Source organism: Sarcophilus harrisii, chromosome 4 (assembly GCF_902635505.1).
Source record: "Sarcophilus harrisii chromosome 4, mSarHar1.11, whole genome shotgun sequence".
Lineage (NCBI taxonomy): Eukaryota > Metazoa > Chordata > Mammalia > Dasyuromorphia > Dasyuridae > Sarcophilus > Sarcophilus harrisii.
Window position 1 is genome coordinate 30,895,257 of NC_045429.1, and position 16,410 is coordinate 30,911,666.

Below are 16,410 nucleotides of genomic sequence, written 5' to 3' on the forward strand. Positions count from 1 at the left end.
CTGGTCTCGTCACCCCGCTGGTGGGGCCTGGGCGCGCTGGGGGCAAAGGGGTCCACCGGCGCCGCGGGCACTGGAGCGAGAAGGCGGGTCAGCTCCTGCTCCGGGCCTTGCCAGCCGGGGATCACTGCCCCTCCCTCAGCTTTTGGTTCCTCATCCATCAAATGACATCGGGCCCTTCCGTGGCACCGAGCTCTCCGCCGAGGTCTGTGCCACGCGCCGGGCCGGGAACAAGCGCCGGCGACTCTGGCCCGTCCTGGCTGACGCTCACGGCATCTCTATGGCACCGCGCCGGGCGTGTGCTACGTGCTCTCTACATAGATCATCTCACCGGAGCCTTGCAAGAACCGGGAGGTGAGGGCTACTATTATTCCCATTTGGTAGATGAGGAAACTGAGGCAGAGATTCAGTGACCTCTCCGGGGTTCCACTGTCACTCCCGGCCCAGGCTCTATGCACGGCTCGCCTGCCTGCACCTGATGAACACAGGTGAGGACCCAGGGATGTCCCCAAAGGGGGTCTGGGGGATGGGGAGGAGGGGAGACTGAATCTGAAATACAATAATGATAATTGGGGCAAATACCAAGGGAGCGGGCACGGCAGAGCGGGGAGGTCAACGCTGCACCTGCCGCCGCCCAGCCCGGGGCTCCCTGATGGAGCCCAGGGGGGAGGAGTCGGGCAAAGCCCGAGGAACAGCTGCTTCCCATCTGCCAACCCTCGCCCTGCGTCAGCTCACCTCGGGCTTCAGATGGTGGCATTCTAGGCCCAAAGCTAACCCCTTCCTATTCTCCCCAGGCCATTCCAGTTCCCATTTGCCCAAACCATTTAAGGTTCCCCACAGCATTGAGGATGCTCTGGATTCATCCCTGAGAAAAATGGCGAGCAGAATGGAGCCTTGGGGCTCTCCCCCATAGACCTTCCAGGTTAATACCACTTAATAATGTCTCCTGGACACATTCTCTCGTTGTTCTTTCTCTCTCTGTTCTGCTCTATTCTCTCTTGTCTTTTTCTTCTCTTTCTTCTTCTCTTTCCTTGTTTCTTCTCTTTCTCCCCTCTATTCTTCTCTTCTTTTCTTCTCTATTCTCTCTTCTTTTCTCTTTCTCTCTCTGTCCTTTCTCTCCTCTGTCTCTTTCTCTATGTCTTTGTTCTTTCTCTCTCTTCTTCTTCTCTTTCTCTTGTGTTCTCTCCGCTCTTCTCTTGTCTTCTCTTTCTCTTGTTCTCTGTCTCCTTCTCTTCTGTTCTCTGTCTTCTCTCTCCCTCTGTCTTTTTTTCCACACACATACATCTGAAGGGGAGGAAAAAACCATCTCCCTCCCTTTCTCCCTTTCACTCATTTGCCCCCTCCTATCCTGTCCCCTCTCCCACCCCTGACCTTGACATATCTGGGCATGGCTTCATCAGGCCCAAGGGGAGATGGCCCCCGGAGTTGGCCGACGGGCGATGTTGGTGATTCCAGGCGGCGGCCCGGCGGGCATCTTCCCTTCCCGGTGGTCCCCACCATCCCACTTGGCAGGGCATGGGGGCGCCCACGGCCACACAGGTCAGGTTCACGCTGCCCCCGGGCATCACCTCGTGGTTACTGGGGGGGATGGAGAAACGGGGAGCCACCCGACGCACTGCAGGAAGAGAGGGGCCCGACAGACTTGTGGGCCAGGCTGGGGAAGGGCACGCCCAGGATGCCCCGCTTTGCCCCGGCAGCCTTCGCCTCCCAGCCCGGTACCAAGTCATCTCTTTGCTGGGGCCAGTCAAACTTCTCAGCCCCAGGGCCCTTGTGGAGTCCCCCCTTTGGAGGGATGGGGTCAGTGGACCACCATGTTCTGCAGGACCCACCTAGGGAGCTGGAGTCGGGAGAGGAAGAGCCTGAGATCTGGAGATCCCGCTGAGCCCCACTGCCTTGTGTTAAATCAAAAGCCCAAGGCCCAGAGACAGCAAGGGACTTGCCCCAGTTCCCCCAGCGGGTGAGGAACAGAGCCAGGAGCCGTGCCGACTGCCTCCCAGAGCCAGAGGGAAGCCTCGGGCAGGGCCAGGCCTGTGGCCTCATCCCATGAACCAGATGGAGGAGCCTGCAGCTCCGGGGGCCCCATACCCTGACCTCCTGGCCAGCGGCCTGGCCAGGGGTGTGGGTCCGGAGGATGTGCAGGGGGAAGGCGGGGGAGGGGAGGGCTGAGCAGGCCTCAGGGTGCCCAACCCACAGGCTACAGGGAGTGACGGGAGGGGGCGGGCTCAATGGGCATGACGATGGGTTAAACATGATGGAGGGGGTGGTTCCAGGTGCGGGGGGCACACCCCGAGCCTCTCGGGGAGCAGGGCTTGGGCTGACAACTGGGAACAAATTTCCTGGATCAGAAGGTGTCCTGAGGTGCTCGGCCCAGGGACATGACCCTGACACCCCCCCCCCCCCGCCTCCAAAGCCAGCAAGACACATGCGCCCCCTCAGCATGCAGGAGGCCGACGGGCCAGACGGGCAGCCGGCGGGCACAGCCTCGAGGAGGGCCGAGCAAGCGGGCGGGCGGGAGACGGGCTGGGAGAGCCACACTTGGTCTGTCTGGAAGGAGCCGTGCGGGGGCACACAAGCGGGCATGCAGAGGGAACTCCCAGAGCTTTGAGGAAGGGCTGCCCCTCCCCCCCGGTCCCAAACTTCGAGCCCCCCCCCCCACGGTATCCGAATCTAGCCCCTTCCTGACAGAGACGGAGGCCTGAGGCCCGGGGGCTCCGGCCCGAGCCTCCCACAGCATTTGATCCCCTCCTTTTTCTAATCAGGGAAGCCCCAGCCCACAGGAGCCCTCCCTGGTCTGGACCCGCCAGCGGCCCCCTCTCTGCTCAGGCCCTTCTACACCCGGGCTTAAGTACCTGCTTTACAATATCAAGGCCCTGCCCTCACGGAGCTTCTGGTCTATAGGGGGCAGGCAGGCTGAGGGAGGGGGGAAGGATATTTACCCATCTGAGGAAATACAAAATCTATCTAAACGAAGTATTACTGGAGACTGAACGTAAATCAACATAAGCTATGTTCTCCCTTTTTTCCCCTTTTTCCCGTTTTCTTTCCTCTCATGGTTTTTCCCTTTTGTTCTCATCTCTTAAAATGATTCATGAACAAATTTGGAAAAATGAATGTACATGTTCGACTAGAAAAAAAAACCCAACAATAAAGTTAACAAAACTAAGGAAATACTCATTATTAAATGAGAGCACTGATGGCTGGGAATGGGGGTGTTGGAGGATGGGAGCAGTGTCAAGAGAAGCTCTGGGAGGGACCTTTAAGGGAGTCCAAGGTCTGACCAGGCAGAGAGCCTCGAATTTCATCCAGGGGGAACAACTGGCAGGTCAGTCTGCTCTAACACTAGAGTGTAGGACTAGAAAGAGGGGCCTGTGGAAGCCAGTCCCTTCCCCAAAAGACTCAATGGCTTTTCTTCCTTCCCTTCCGGCTCAAAGGACTCCTTGAGGGCAACCTATGACTTGCCCCACCTGGTCTAGAGCCCAGTTCTGTTTAGAATCCAGAACGTGGTGTCCGGCTCAGTCTGGAACCCAGAACGCCCTGCCCAGCTCGGCCTAGAGCTTAAAGCTGAGCCCCGACTGGGGGCCAGAGGCAGGCCTAGGTTTGTCTGACAGCCTGTGGTGGTCCTACACGTGCCCTCTCTGGGCGCAGGCCGGCCTGCCTCCCTGTGACGCTCCCTTGGGTGGCACGCTCGCCCCCTGGACAGCGCTGCCCGGGTCTCAGCTCCCTCGGGGTCCCTCTCCTGACAGACCCCGACACCTCACGCTCCCAGGAGCCGCGCCTCCGCTGCCCCTTAGGCCTGAATCCCCCTCCTCAGAGCTGTCCCCAGGGAGGCAGTCAGCGAACTTCTGGACCTGAGAGCAAAAGCTGGACAAAAGGTCGGGCAGGGAAACCTCGCTCTGTACGGACCGGACTGGGAATTCTTAGTGGGGACCCTGCGGCTCTGCTGGGATTTGGAAATGAGCTTCACTGTGTGATGTTCATTTGGGCTGAGGGGGCGCTGGGACATGGTCGCCTGTCTCTACAGCCCCAGAAGCTCGATGCCCCGACCAACTGGTCAAATCCCTTCCCTGCTGGCAGGGCTTAGATGCAGCCCCCCCCCCCCCCCCGGGCCCAGGTCTGTCTGCCTGCCCGGGTCCTCTCCACATTCCTGTCGCGCTTCCTGTTGGGATGAAGGCTTGGGGATCAGTTTGGCCTTTGTGGGAGCCTTGTCCCTGGATCCCTGAATGGTGGGTCCCACGTGGCCGTACGGGGAAGGCCTTGGGCCCTCTCCCTCCTACCCCCTCCCCACAGCTGCCGGTGCTGGCGTCTGAGCCCGAGACAAGCATCCCTATGACGGGGCTTCAAAGGGCTGAGGACAGATGCTGCCGGCCCCTTCCTCTCAACTGGGGCGCTGGCAGCCAGCTCTGCTTTCTCTGCTGGGAGGGTCGCCTGGCCCCAGACCTCCAACTGCACTGATCCCCCTCCAGATGGCCTCCTCCTCCCCCCCCCCCCCCCCCCCCGCCTCGGGCTCTGAGCTTCCGCTGGTTCTGCTGCCAGCGGGAGCGTCCCTCTGCGCCCCAGAAGCCCAGGCCATGTCCCCAGAGGGCCCTCCCCTCCTCTTGGCTCTGCACCCACTTCGCCTCGGGGGCTGCTCTCGGGCCGCTGGGTCCGGGCCTTGGCCAGGCTGCCCGGGGCCTCCTTCCCCCTCCTTTCTCCCCCAGTGGCCAATAGCCTGCAGACACGATCCAGGAGAGGGAAGGGAGTGGGCTCCGAGGCTCCCCCAGACTCCTGGGCGCGCTGCTGAAGCCTCAGACGGTCCCTCAAGCAGGGCCGCGCCGTTCTGGGATTAGATTTCAGCCATAACTTCCAAAGTCTAATTTCTGCGCTGACAACCCCCTACAACGGGGGGGCTGTGGAGACGTGGGCTTTCACCGAACGACAGGCTAACGGCGAGGGGCGGGGGGGCGCCCCACTGGCAATCTGCATCCCCTCCCCGAAATTTCTGGGATGGAAATACCACCACATCGAGGTGGGGGAGGACTTGGCTGCGCCCGGACCAGACAGCGCTGGCTGATAAATAACCTTGCAGCTGCCGTCACCGCTGGCGAGCTAATTAAACTCCTGGGCTGAGCAAAGCTGGGATCCGTAAGATGTAATTACCAGGGCCAAACAAACGCTGGGCAGCCCCCTCCCGCCCCCCCATTCTGAAACTCGGCTCCGCCGCCCACTAAGTGCTTACGCGGCCGGCCTCCGAGGCTGGGGGGCTGGGCCGGAGGCCGACTGTGCCCTCCCGGCCCGGCCCCGGCCCCGGCCTCCTGCTGGTGAACGCTTTCTGACTCCCTGCCAAGCACAGTCAGCAAAACCGAGGAAGTGACGGCCCCGGGGCCCAGGAAGGCCGGGCCAGAGCCTCTCATCCTGAAACCCGAGCTGAGCCAGCCGCTCTCTCCCTCGCTCCCTCTCCGGGACAAGCTCCATAACTCAATCCCCAGAGAACGGGGAGGAAACCCCCCAGCGGGGCCCAGGGAAAGTGCCCTCCTGAGGCCGAGGACGGACCGGGAGCCTGACCCCGAGGTGAAGAGACCGGGGCCCCGGACGCCCGCCCCAGGAGAGGCCCGAGGGCCCGCTGCTTCTCCCCGGCCTCGGTTCCGATGGGGGGCGGGGGACGGCCCGAGCAGGCTGGGTCCCTGGCGGGGGCTGAGGCAGGGAGCCCAGCCCGGAGCATGCACGGTCCCCACCTGCCCCTGCAGCGCCCCCGGGTCGGGGCGACCACGAGCGGGCGGCCGGCAGAGGGGGGGGGGGGCAATGGAAGATGGGGAGGGGGGGAGGGAACGGCCCCCCCGCCCTCCCGATGGGCCCGGCCGGCAGAATTCAGGCGGGCGGGCGGGCGGGCCGGCCAGGAGGAGCAGCCCCCAGAGCCGGGCCGGCCGGCTCCCCTGTCCCTGGGGCCAAGTCCCGTCTGACCTGCGGGGCTGTCGATGGAGAGATAAGAAGTGAAAGAGACCAACCTTCTCGCTGATCTGAGAGATGAGAGTTTGGGTTGATGGCAGAGTGCGATGAGGATGAAGAGGGAATAAAAAAAGACAAGGAGAAACACAGAGAGAGTAAAAACAGACCAAGCTTCAGCTGTCCACACACGAGACGAGACAGACGAGAGGCCCTCGGGCCCGCCCCCGCCCCCAGGGGCTCACGCACACTGCGGGACCTGCGCCCTGGGCGGGCCCGCGCCTCTCACACACAGACTGGAGACTCATGGAGGACGAGGTGGACGGGGCCGAGGCCCCTGCGGACACTCTGACGGGGGCTGGGGAGGGGCGCCTTCCCTGCAAAGTGGGCGGTGGAGGACACCCGTGGGAGCACGGCCAGGCTGGTAGCGAGGAGGAGGGAGGGAGGGAGCACCTCCCTGACGGGGCAGGGCATCCTTTGCCTTCTCTCCAACCAGAAGGGTCGGACCCTGAGGCTGCCCCACCCTGCACCCGAGAAAAAAGCACAGACCAGGCTCTGGGGACCCTGGCCTCCCCCCCCCCTCCCTCCAGGACCAGAGACTTGCAGAGGGCGCCCAGCTCCCCACCGGGCCGGGCAGCTCAGGCCCAGCCCCCCTCCCGGCCCATGCAGGCTCGAGGGCCCCGGTGGTGGTGACCTGGCCCCGGCGCAGCTCCGCACCCAGCCGCTGTACCTGGATCCCAGCCGGGCCTGCCCAAGGGGAAGGAGGGAGCCAGCCAGGCGGCTGGGACCACAGGAGACAGGGATGGGCAGGAGGCTGCACCTGGAGGGTGAAGCCAGTGCCCTGAGAGGAGGGAGGTGGCCTCGGGGCCCGGGGGCAGGGGAGCCGTTCAGGGAAGCTCCGGGGGCCTCCGAGCCTGGTCCCCACCTCCAGAATCAGAGAGCGCAGCCCAACTAATGAGGCCACGTGGGCCTTCGGGACCCTGCCTGTCCACGTCCAAGGAGGGCAGAGGGCCCAGAGAAGTGAGAGGAGACCTTGCATGGTGGGAGCAGTTCACCTTGGACAGGAGGCGGCCACAGGCAAAATCAAGGCCAGGGTCCCCACCCTGTGACCCAACTGCCAAGGCTGCCAAGTGCACCGGGGTGGCGGAGACACCTGAGGAGGGCGGACACTCCCTCAGCGTCACCTCCCTGCTCCAAGCCTTTGCCGGAGCCATCCCCGGGTCCCTCCTGCGGCCCGGCCTTTTGGAAGCCATCTCCTCCTCTTCTTTATGGTCCCGGCCCGGCCCCCTCCCTTCTCCAAGCCCTGCACAGTGGCCCGAGACCAACTTTGGCCACAGTCCAGCCCAGGGTGGATGAGCGGGTCTGGGAGGGGCCGGCCACGCCACCAGAGGTACAAGGTAAAGACTGGGCAGAAGGGAGCGGCCCCTGTCCCACCACAGCCTCAAGCAGCCCCACGTCCAAGAACAGGCCGAGCCGAGTATCGAACGGCAGGCAGGCTTTGGGGGCTCTGCCCAGCCACCCTGTAAATGCTGCCCCCCCCGTTTCCTGCCTGAAGCCCAAGAACAAGGAGTGAGAGCAGGAAGCCGCCGGGGGCCCCCGAGGGGGGACAGCAACCCTGGGAGCAGGGGGGACAGCAGCCCTGGGAGAGCGCCTCCCCGAGCTGATCTGCAGCAGGCACAAGGTGCCAAGGCAGCATCCCAAAGGCTCCAGAGAGACCAGGGAGAGGGGCTGTGTCCGCTCTGAGGACTGGGCCGCCTCAGAGGGAGGGCCAGGCCGCGGGAGGGGACGTTTCTTTCCGAGGGAGGTAGGACTGGACGCTACAAAGGTCTTGGTCTCCCTGAGATCCCGGGATTCGCGAGCACGTGAGCTCAGCTTTGCAGGGGAGGGAGGACTGCAGCCGGGGGCCATGTCCAAAGGCCCAGAGCCAGGACAAGGTGCTCCCAGGACGGGTGCTGTGCAGGGAGGGGGCTGCTGTGACTACAGAGGCCCCGGGTGACCCAGCACAGCATGGGGATGGGGGGCCGAGCTCTCAGGAGCAGCGGCCTTGCCTGGGCCTGGGGAGGTCCCACAGGGCAAGAACACAAGAGGCTGCTACTCAGGGGAGCTGGGCCCTCTGGGAGAAACGCCGGCAGAGGGGCCCTCGGAGCCACAGGGGTGCCGGGAGCCAGAGGTCGCCAGAAAGAGCCGAGGCGCCCAGCAGCTGAGACCCGGAGAAGGCTGGGCGTCGGGGTCAGCCAGGCCTGAGGCCCGCCCGGCAGGGGAGGCCCCTCTCGGGGCAGCTGGCCGGGACCAGCGCGCTTTCCCCGCGGTGCAAGACAAGGCTCCGTGCAAGCTCCGGGCCCAGGCAAGCATGGCTGATGTGGGGAGAAAGGTGGGCGTGACCTCTCCAAGGAGGACAGGGAAGGGGGAGACAAATCAGATGTAAGAGGAAGGAGCAAGAGACACAAAGAACAGCGGGCCAGGAAGTGGCGGGCCCCCCACCCCGGAGGTTCTAGCAGACTGGATGCCCACTTGTGGGTGCCTGAAGCCGTCTCCCTGCGCCTGGCACTGCCACCCCCGCCCCACGCGGCGGCCGAGTCCCGTCACCCCTAATGCGCTACGGCGGGGGCAGAGATGGGGCAGAGGCGCACCCTTCCCAGCTGGCTCCCAGCCCACCGGCCCCATGGCCGTGCGGTGCCCCGGGCTCCAGATCTGCTGCTCAAGGGGAAAGGCCGTGGCAGAGGGACGTGCGACTCTCAGCCCGGGTGAGCCACGAGGGGGAACCAGGCGCTCTGGGGGGAGCGCAGGATTCACACTCAGACACTGCTCTGTGACATCACCTCCCACCGGGGGCAGACACGGACCCTCTCATCAATGAGCTCCCCCTCACATGGGAAGTACGGCCCAATGGAAGGGCTCTGGATGCCGAGCCAGGAGATGTGGATCTGCTCCCGGAGGCGACAGAGGAGCGGGGGCCAAGGCTGGGCTCGGTGTCAGCTCGTGCCAGGGGCGGGGACGCGGTGAGCAGGGTCCGAGCCTCAGAGAAGGGGGGGGCGCCCGAGGAGTTTGGTGAGGGCGGGACGTGGCAGCGAGAGAGGAGACACCTGAGGAGGGCGGCCACTACCTGAGCCAGCGAGCTGCCGCTGGGGCGAGGGCTGCCCAGACTCCTGGGCACAGGTGCCGCCTCCTCCAGGGCAGGCCCCTCATGGGTGCCAGCCCCTGCACACGTCTGCTTTGTAAGCCTGGGAGCAGGAGTAGGCGGCTTCCCAGGCAGAGAACGCCGGGGGAGGGAGGACTGATGGGCGCACCACTGGAGGACAACCAGAGAGTGACCCCAGGGCGGGTGGGGCGGCCTGGACCCGGGGGCACCCTTGCCACCACACAAGCAGGCAGCTCCCAACGCCCCCAGCCTTGAGCGAGGGCAGGCCCTGCCCACCTGCGACCCTTCGGTCCGCACTCACACACCTGAGCCACGAAGGGCAGAGACCCGCAGGCGAAGGCCACAGCTCTGTCCTCTGGAAGGCCTCGGGGGGCCAGGCCACGTCACCGCCTCCCCAGCCCAGGCTGGGCCCACACCGACGGCCCCAGGCCAGGGAGCTTGGCTGCGTCAGAGGGGGGATCACGGCGGGCCTCGGGGTCCTCCGCCGGGGCCCGCCCAGTGTCCTTACCTCGCACGTAGAGGTTGGCGGGGGCCGAGTAGCGCGTGCCCGCCGAGTTGGTCGCCACGCACTCGTACTTGCCCTGGTCCGACTCCTCGCTGTTCTCGATCTGCAGAGCTCCTGTGGGCAGAGGAGAGAGCGGGAGCCGGGCGTGAGAGCGGCCCTGTTAGAGGGGCGCAGCTATGGCCCACCCAGCGCGTCGCTGCGCCACCCGTGCGGCCTGGGCCTGCCTGGCTCGGGGGTCCCACCCGCTGCCCAGCCTGTAAGGAGGGAACCCGGGCGGCTTCTTCCTGGCTCTGCTGAGGCAGTGGGCCTCGGTCCCCAGGGCAGGAGCCAGGCCGCCGCCTGGCCTCAGGAGGCCCGCCTGACCTAACTAGCCGCATGGCTCCAGGCAGTCCCTTCCTGGCCTGGAAACTCCGGTCCCCCATCGCTCAAAAGAAGGCAAGGACCCGGCGACCCCGGCTGACTGGGCCCCCTGGTCATGGCCAACACTGCCGTGGTCCCCCCGGAAGGCAGGGGGCAGTTTGGGCCGAGGACCACCAGGGCTGAGTGACCCAGGGCCTCCACAGCACCCCCTGCCCCTCAGAGAGACCATAGTAGCCGGCCCAGAACCCAGGGAGAGGAAGAGAAGGGCTGGGGCCGGGGGCCTGGGAGCACCAGGCTCTGCTCCTCCCCCGGCCCCTGCTCCTCCCCCGGCCCCTGCTCCTCCATGACCTCAGCAGCAACTAATGGACTTCGACCACGACCCCCTACATAATTCAGGAGGCCAAATGGAGGCTCCAGCCTGAGTCATGGTCTCCTGGGAAGGGCAGGGCAGGGCTGGAGTGGGAAGAAATGGACTTCATGGCCGTTCTCATGCAATAAAGATGACATGATGGGCTGGCTCGGGGGCTCTGCAGTCGGGGGAGGAGTCCACCGATGCCCAGGAAGAGAAGGAGGTGGCCCCGCCTCTCCCGCCCGGGCTGGAAGCCCACAGCTGTTCCTTCCCTGCAAAGCCCAGCCCCCAGCGGCAACGAGGAGCCCCCTGGCCAGAGACCTGCTGCTCACAGGCGGGGACCAGGAGCTGGGCAAGGGCCAGCGCCCCCAGGCAGGAAGGCCAGCGGGGCTGAAGAGAAGCAGAGACGGGGGGCACGTGAGCAGCCCAGGCAAAGGCTCCTCTGCTCGAAGCCCCCCAGTGACGGGGAGCTCACCCTCTCCCAGGGAGTCCGCACCCCTCTAACACGGCCAGCGGTGGGGACCATCACGCCTCCACCTGCCAAGCTGTTTCCCCTCCCCCCTAAGGTGCCCGGGCTGGGGCTGCTGCTGGCAGGCGGGTGCCCCGTGGGGAAGGCGCTCCCATCTGGCTGCTTCCTGGCACTCCTGTCCACACTGAGACAGCCTGGGCCGAAGCCCAGTCCTCCCGCTGGTTCTGGCTCTGCCCCCTCCATTGCTGGCTTCCTCCTGGGGGTCTTGGGGAGACTTGGTGCCGGTGCCGTAGGGAGTCCTGCTGGCTCAGGGCAGACCCTAGGCCTGATGGGAGACCTGCTTCCCACACTTTGAGCCTGGCTGGCGTTCTCCTCACTTGGTCTCTCCTTCAAAGCCCTTTGGATCTAGAACCTGTCCTGGTTCTAGGTTTGTCAGTATCGGGTGCCAAGAAACTGAGCCCTGCTCTGGCCCAGGTCACCCTCCTGCCTTGGGAACGCCTTCTTTTTAATTTAGTCTCTTCTTTTCCTCCCATCATGGGTAAACACAATTCTCAAGGTTCATTTTAAAAACTGAGCTCCAAATTCTCTGCCTCCCCCCGCCCCCCAGGAGAAGGCAAGCCCATCTAGCTGGTCCCCGAGCAGTCGCACAAACACGTTTCCCTGAGTCAGGTTGTGAAAGAAAATATCAACCAGAGGAAAAAAGTCCAAGAAAAACACTGCAAGGAAACAGCCGTTGCTCCTGTCTGCACGCAGTCTCCGCCAGTTCTTTCTCTGGAGAGGGGCAGCCCCTGCGGGAAGTCCTCCGGCACCATCTCGGGTCAGGGTCTTCTCAGGGTGGCCAGGCCCTTCCCGGCCGATCCCCTTCTGATCTCGCCCTCACCGTGCACAACGTGCTTGTGCCCCTGCTCCCTTCTTGCCTCTCTTCCCGTAAGTTCTTCCCGTAAGTCTTCCCGGGTTTTTCTAAGAGTGCCCCCTTCCTCCTTTCCTACAACCCAACAGAATTCCATCACAATCATCCGGGGCAACTTGCTGCACCCTTCCTGGGTACCCTTCCCACACCATCTCTTCTCATTGCACCCTGGATGCCGGGCAGGCAGAGGTAGCCGGGACCCCCTCCATCTCTGCTTCTGTCAAGGGGCTGGGTCTCTTCTCACAGGGCCTGAGCTGCTCTTTCTCCATCTTCGTCCTCCGGGACTCAACCTCCCCTGTTGCCCTTCTCCCCCTCCCCCACCTCTTCTCCACCGCCAACACTAGCTCTGGGACCCTCAGCGCATGGAGAAGCGATGGGGGTCTGGGAGCGGGGCCGCCCAGCCCCAGCTCCCTGCACACTGGAGCATGCTGGGAGCTGGCCTCCCTGAGACCTTCCCTGGAGCCCGAGACAAGGAGTCTCCCTTCAGACTGGGAGTGTCTGGGGGCAGGAAAGCGCTCCACCTTCCTGCGTGTCCTCAGCCCTAGGACGACGCCCGGAGCACAGGAATCTGCTGAGAGTGCTTGCTGGCTGATGCGCGGAAGAACGTTGGGTAGAGGTCAAAGTTCGCTCCCCGGTGGGGCGGGCTGCCTCTGGGCGACAAGATGTCCATCCTCGGTGCTCCGAGCTCGTGAGGATCTTCACCCGGCTCCCACTCCAGGGAGATTCGCCCCCAGTCCTTCTCCATCTCGGGGGGGGGAGAAGTCCTGCTGCCTTTGCCTCTGGCTCCCGGGCCACCTTCCCGGCCCCACCTTTGCTCTAAAGGCAGGATGAATTTGGACTGAAAGGGCCTGTTTTATTTCCCTGGTGGGGAAGGTGCCCCAAGTGACAAGAGTGTCCGAGGACTGGAGGGGGGAGGAAGGAGAGAGCCCCCTGTGGTGGGGGGAGGAGCCCGAGCCCGGGCTCCCCAGGCCTCTGGGCAGTGTCCGAGGAGAGGGGGCACCTGGGGCAGTGGGTGGCCGACTCCCAACGAGGGTTCCCGGGCAGGCCATGTTGTCCACTGATGGGCCCTGTGACCCAGAGTTCCTCATTACAAGGGCTTAGGCTCCCAGAGACTCGGGAATCAAGGAAGGGCTCCTGGCTTTGGAAGACAAGAGACGGCCCAGGGACGGAGGGCACCCTAGGCACAGGGAGAAGACCACTGTAGCCCTGGCAACGGGGAGCCACAGAAGATGTGAGAGCAGCAGAGCAACGTTGCTCGTGGCCGGAGGACAGGAAGGACGGCCTGTGGAAAACTCGGGGCGGCATCCGATCAGGGAGCCGGCTGTGGGAGCGGAGCTGCTCTGGAGGGGCTCGGTAACCTGCTGGTGCAGGAGGGCCTCCTCCTTCGGGAGCTGCGCTGGGGTCTCCCCCCCACCGGGGGGGGTCTCTCTTCCTGCCACCCTGAGGCAGAGGCAGCCTCAGAGGGCTCCTGGGGGTGGTTGGGCTTCAGCAGAGGCTGGGCTAGCACCCGGACTTGAGAACGCCGAGGGGGTAAGCTGGCCCTGGGGTGCCCTTCTGCCCGAGGGCGAGGCCCCACGAGGGGGAACCAGATGCTGGGGAGGCCTGAGCCAAGGTCCCGCTCAGACATGCCCTGGCTGTGCCGGGCACTTTGTCTCAGAGCCTGCTCCCGGGGCTGCTGGGAAGGAGAAACGAGACCTTGTTTGTGAAGCTCTAGGCCAAGGACCCGGCACCAGTGGGGCTTCAGAAATGCCCGTCTCCTTCCTTCTTGCTTGTGCCCTCTCCCCTTCCCAGCCATCGGGCTCCTCTTCCTGCTCCAGTTCCCTCGACTTGGCCTCCTCTGGCGAGAATTTCTGACCCTGGGTGCGAGACTTTCCAGGGCCCGCGACCCCATCTCGGCTGGATCCAGCCCCTCAGCCAGGACTAGCTGGGCCGCCCGGCACCTAACCGGGCTGGGACGATGGGGAAGGGCTCGAGGACCAAAGGCCAGCCGGCCTGAGAGGAGGACCGTGGGAGCGGCTGCTGGATGGGAGGAGGTCCGAGGAGCCCGCGGGGATCTGGGCAGGGGGCGGAACCGAGGCTGGGCTGTCCGAGGTGAGCAGCACAGGCCCCGGGGGACCAGGGAGCCCACGCAGGTCCTCGCGAGCCAGGTGGAGGAATCCCCCAAGGTCTCCGCCCGATCTGAGACCAGGAGGCCGAGGAGAGACGGCAGCAGAGGCCACCTGGCCCTCCGAGAGGCCGGCGCTTGGGGAGCTGGAGGCGCTCCCCTGCCTGCAGCTCCCTGCTGGCTCCAGGTCTGGAGCCGCTGTGCCCCCCGCCAGAAGTCACGGGGTCCTCGCTTCGGCCTGAGCTGGCGGCCTCCTCACCGGGCAGCCCCGACTTACCGTAGCAGCAGGTGCTCGGGGGCAGCCAGGCAGGGGCACAGGCTGCACAGACACACCCACCCCTCCCCCTGCCCATGACATGACAATGGCCGTGGGACAGAAATGGGGTGTTTTGAGTGGGGAGTGGGATGGGGACAGCCGAGCTGGGATGAGAAGTGTGGACGCTCCCCAAGCATGGGGCTGACGGCCCTAGCTCCCGGGGGCCACGACCCTAGTCCTCACAGGCCAGGCCCCGGACCCTGTGCCTCTTGGCTGCAAACCCAGAGCCCCGGGACGCTGGGCAGAGCACTGGGACCAGGCCTGCTGTGAAGCCGGGGCAGGCCGACAGTGCGGGAGGCAGAGGGAAGGCTCAGCGGGGCCCGCTGGATCTCGCCCCGGCCGGGACTCTCTGAAGCCCGGGACCCCGGGAAGCCCCTTCCCTCTGTGGTTTCCTCCTCTGCCTCCCGGGGGCTGCAGGATGGGGCGCGCCTTGGAGGCCTGGAGGCTCCCTTCTGCAAGCCTGGCCCTCACTGCCCGCCCAGGTCCTCCATCTCCTGCGGCCTGGCCTGGTCTGACCCCACCCCCCCCCCCCCGAGCCCCTGGTTGTTCGTACTTGCAGCGGGTGAGTCCACAGGAGTTAAGAGGCAGGAAGAAGTTAACACAAATGGGTGAGTGAGTGTAGCCCCGGGGCTGCAGCAGGCGCCGGGGATGAAGTGGACAGTAAATGGAGTGACACACAGGCGAGGCGGCGTGGCGTGGGGGGCGTGGCATGGCGTGGCGTGGCACGGGGCCACAGTCCGCACTCTTACCTCTGATCGGCGAGCCCCCTGGCCAGGTTATGTGGATGCAAATAAGATCAGAGAGAAACGTTAGTACAGACAGGAACCAGGTCACCGGGCGGGAGCGAGCCTCAGCCGCTCGGAAGGGCGTCGGGCAAAAGGAAGCGGGCGGCCCGGGCAAGGCTGGCACCATGGCAGGCGGGGGCGGGCAACAAGGCCGCTGGGGGAGGTCGGTCTGCCAGAAGGCTCGGCCTGCTCCCCTCTCCTGCCTTCTCCCTCCCCACCAGGGCCGACCACGACCTTCCACCTGCGCTGACCGCACCACAGACATGCCCGGGGCAGAGGCGGGAAGGAAGGGAGAGAGAGAAAGGAGGAAGTGAGGAGGGGACACAGGGGAGAGTGCGACAGCCAGGGGGAGGACAGGAGAGAGGGGGAGGGAAGGGGGAGGCAGGGGCTCCCAGGGGACGGGGCTACGGCTGAGACTAGCAGGGACTGACTGATGGCAGGTACGGCAGTTTCTCTAAGGATCGATTTGAGGGTTTCTCTTTGTAAGGAGCTGAATAAGATGTCTCCTGGGGGGGGGGGGGGGGGGCAGGGGAGAGCACACGTTCGGTTCTGCCGCAGCGGCCCCTCCCGCTATGTAGCTCAGGAGTCCCTGAGCCCTGCCGGGCGTGCTCCGGCCCCCAGCCCCTGCGTGGCCCCATCCCAGACCCGTTATCCTAGGGAGGGGCTGAGCCTCCTGGGGTGAATCTCCCCCCCACCTCATCTGTGCCCCAGGGAAGAAAGACTCGGAGGGGTCTTGGTTGGGGTCACGTCTCCTGCAGCTCCTTCTGAGCTTCAAACAGAGCCCTCCCCCTCCTCTGGCCACGTCCCTACTCCTGGTTGGCCGGGGCGACAGCGCAGAGACCGTGGGGAGGGGGCACTGCCAAGACCCCCCTGAGCACGGAGGCCAGGCCGGGACGACGGCTGGCCTGAGCCGGGGCCTCCCAACAAGAGGCACAGGTGACAGAAGGGGCCAACTAGGTGGGGGAGGAGGGGCCAGAGACCAATTGAGGCTGAAAGGTAGTTCTTCCCAACAATGGGAATTGTTCTACAAGGGTCTGGGCCGTCCCGGGAGGAGGTGAGCTCCCTGTCGTCGAGGGTCTCCTAACATAAGGCTGGCCAGGCCTCTGGCACGGGGGCGGCCTTCTTCAGCTGCCTCCGAGGGCCCTTCTGAGTCGGGAATCCTGACTCTGGGGCTGAGGGCGCAGTGAGGAGCGCCCCGCGTTTGCACGTGCCGCCCGGGATCACGGACGAGCTCTCGTGCTCTGGGCGCCCTTCCTGCGAGCAGCCCCAGCCGCTCCCACTTTGTTCCTGGGGTCTTTTGGAAGAGACCCCTCTCTGAAGAGGGCGGAGCCAGGTAGGCCCCGGAGTACGGGAGCCGCCCCTTCCCCAGCCTGGGACGGCTGCCCAAGCGCTGGGCCTGGGGGCCAGGGAGCCGCAGAGCTGAGTCGCAGGCCTGCTTCGGAGCTCAGGGCTCTGAGAGCCCCCGCCCGTCTGGGGGCCTCTGGCGTCCTCCAACTCCCCTCGGCTACTCCTGGGCCAAGACAGCTGAGGGCGGGAGGAAGCCCGGCCGAGAGGAGC

General features: G+C 65.1%; 1 protein-coding gene across 1 annotated transcript in view; it reads right to left on the minus strand.

Annotated features, from left to right (window-relative positions):
- PTPRF (protein tyrosine phosphatase receptor type F) overlaps positions 1–16,410 on the minus strand; it is a 75,428-nt gene that overhangs the window by 31,710 nt on the left and 27,308 nt on the right. Inside the window, exons 6-8 of the mRNA XM_031968561.1 lie at positions 9,564–9,674; positions 5,979–5,990; positions 1,369–1,612 (exon numbers count right to left, since the gene is read on the minus strand). Coding sequence (XP_031824421.1) covers positions 1,369–1,612; positions 5,979–5,990; positions 9,564–9,674 — 367 coding nt within the window. The remainder of the gene's footprint in view (positions 1–1,368; positions 1,613–5,978; positions 5,991–9,563; positions 9,675–16,410) is intronic.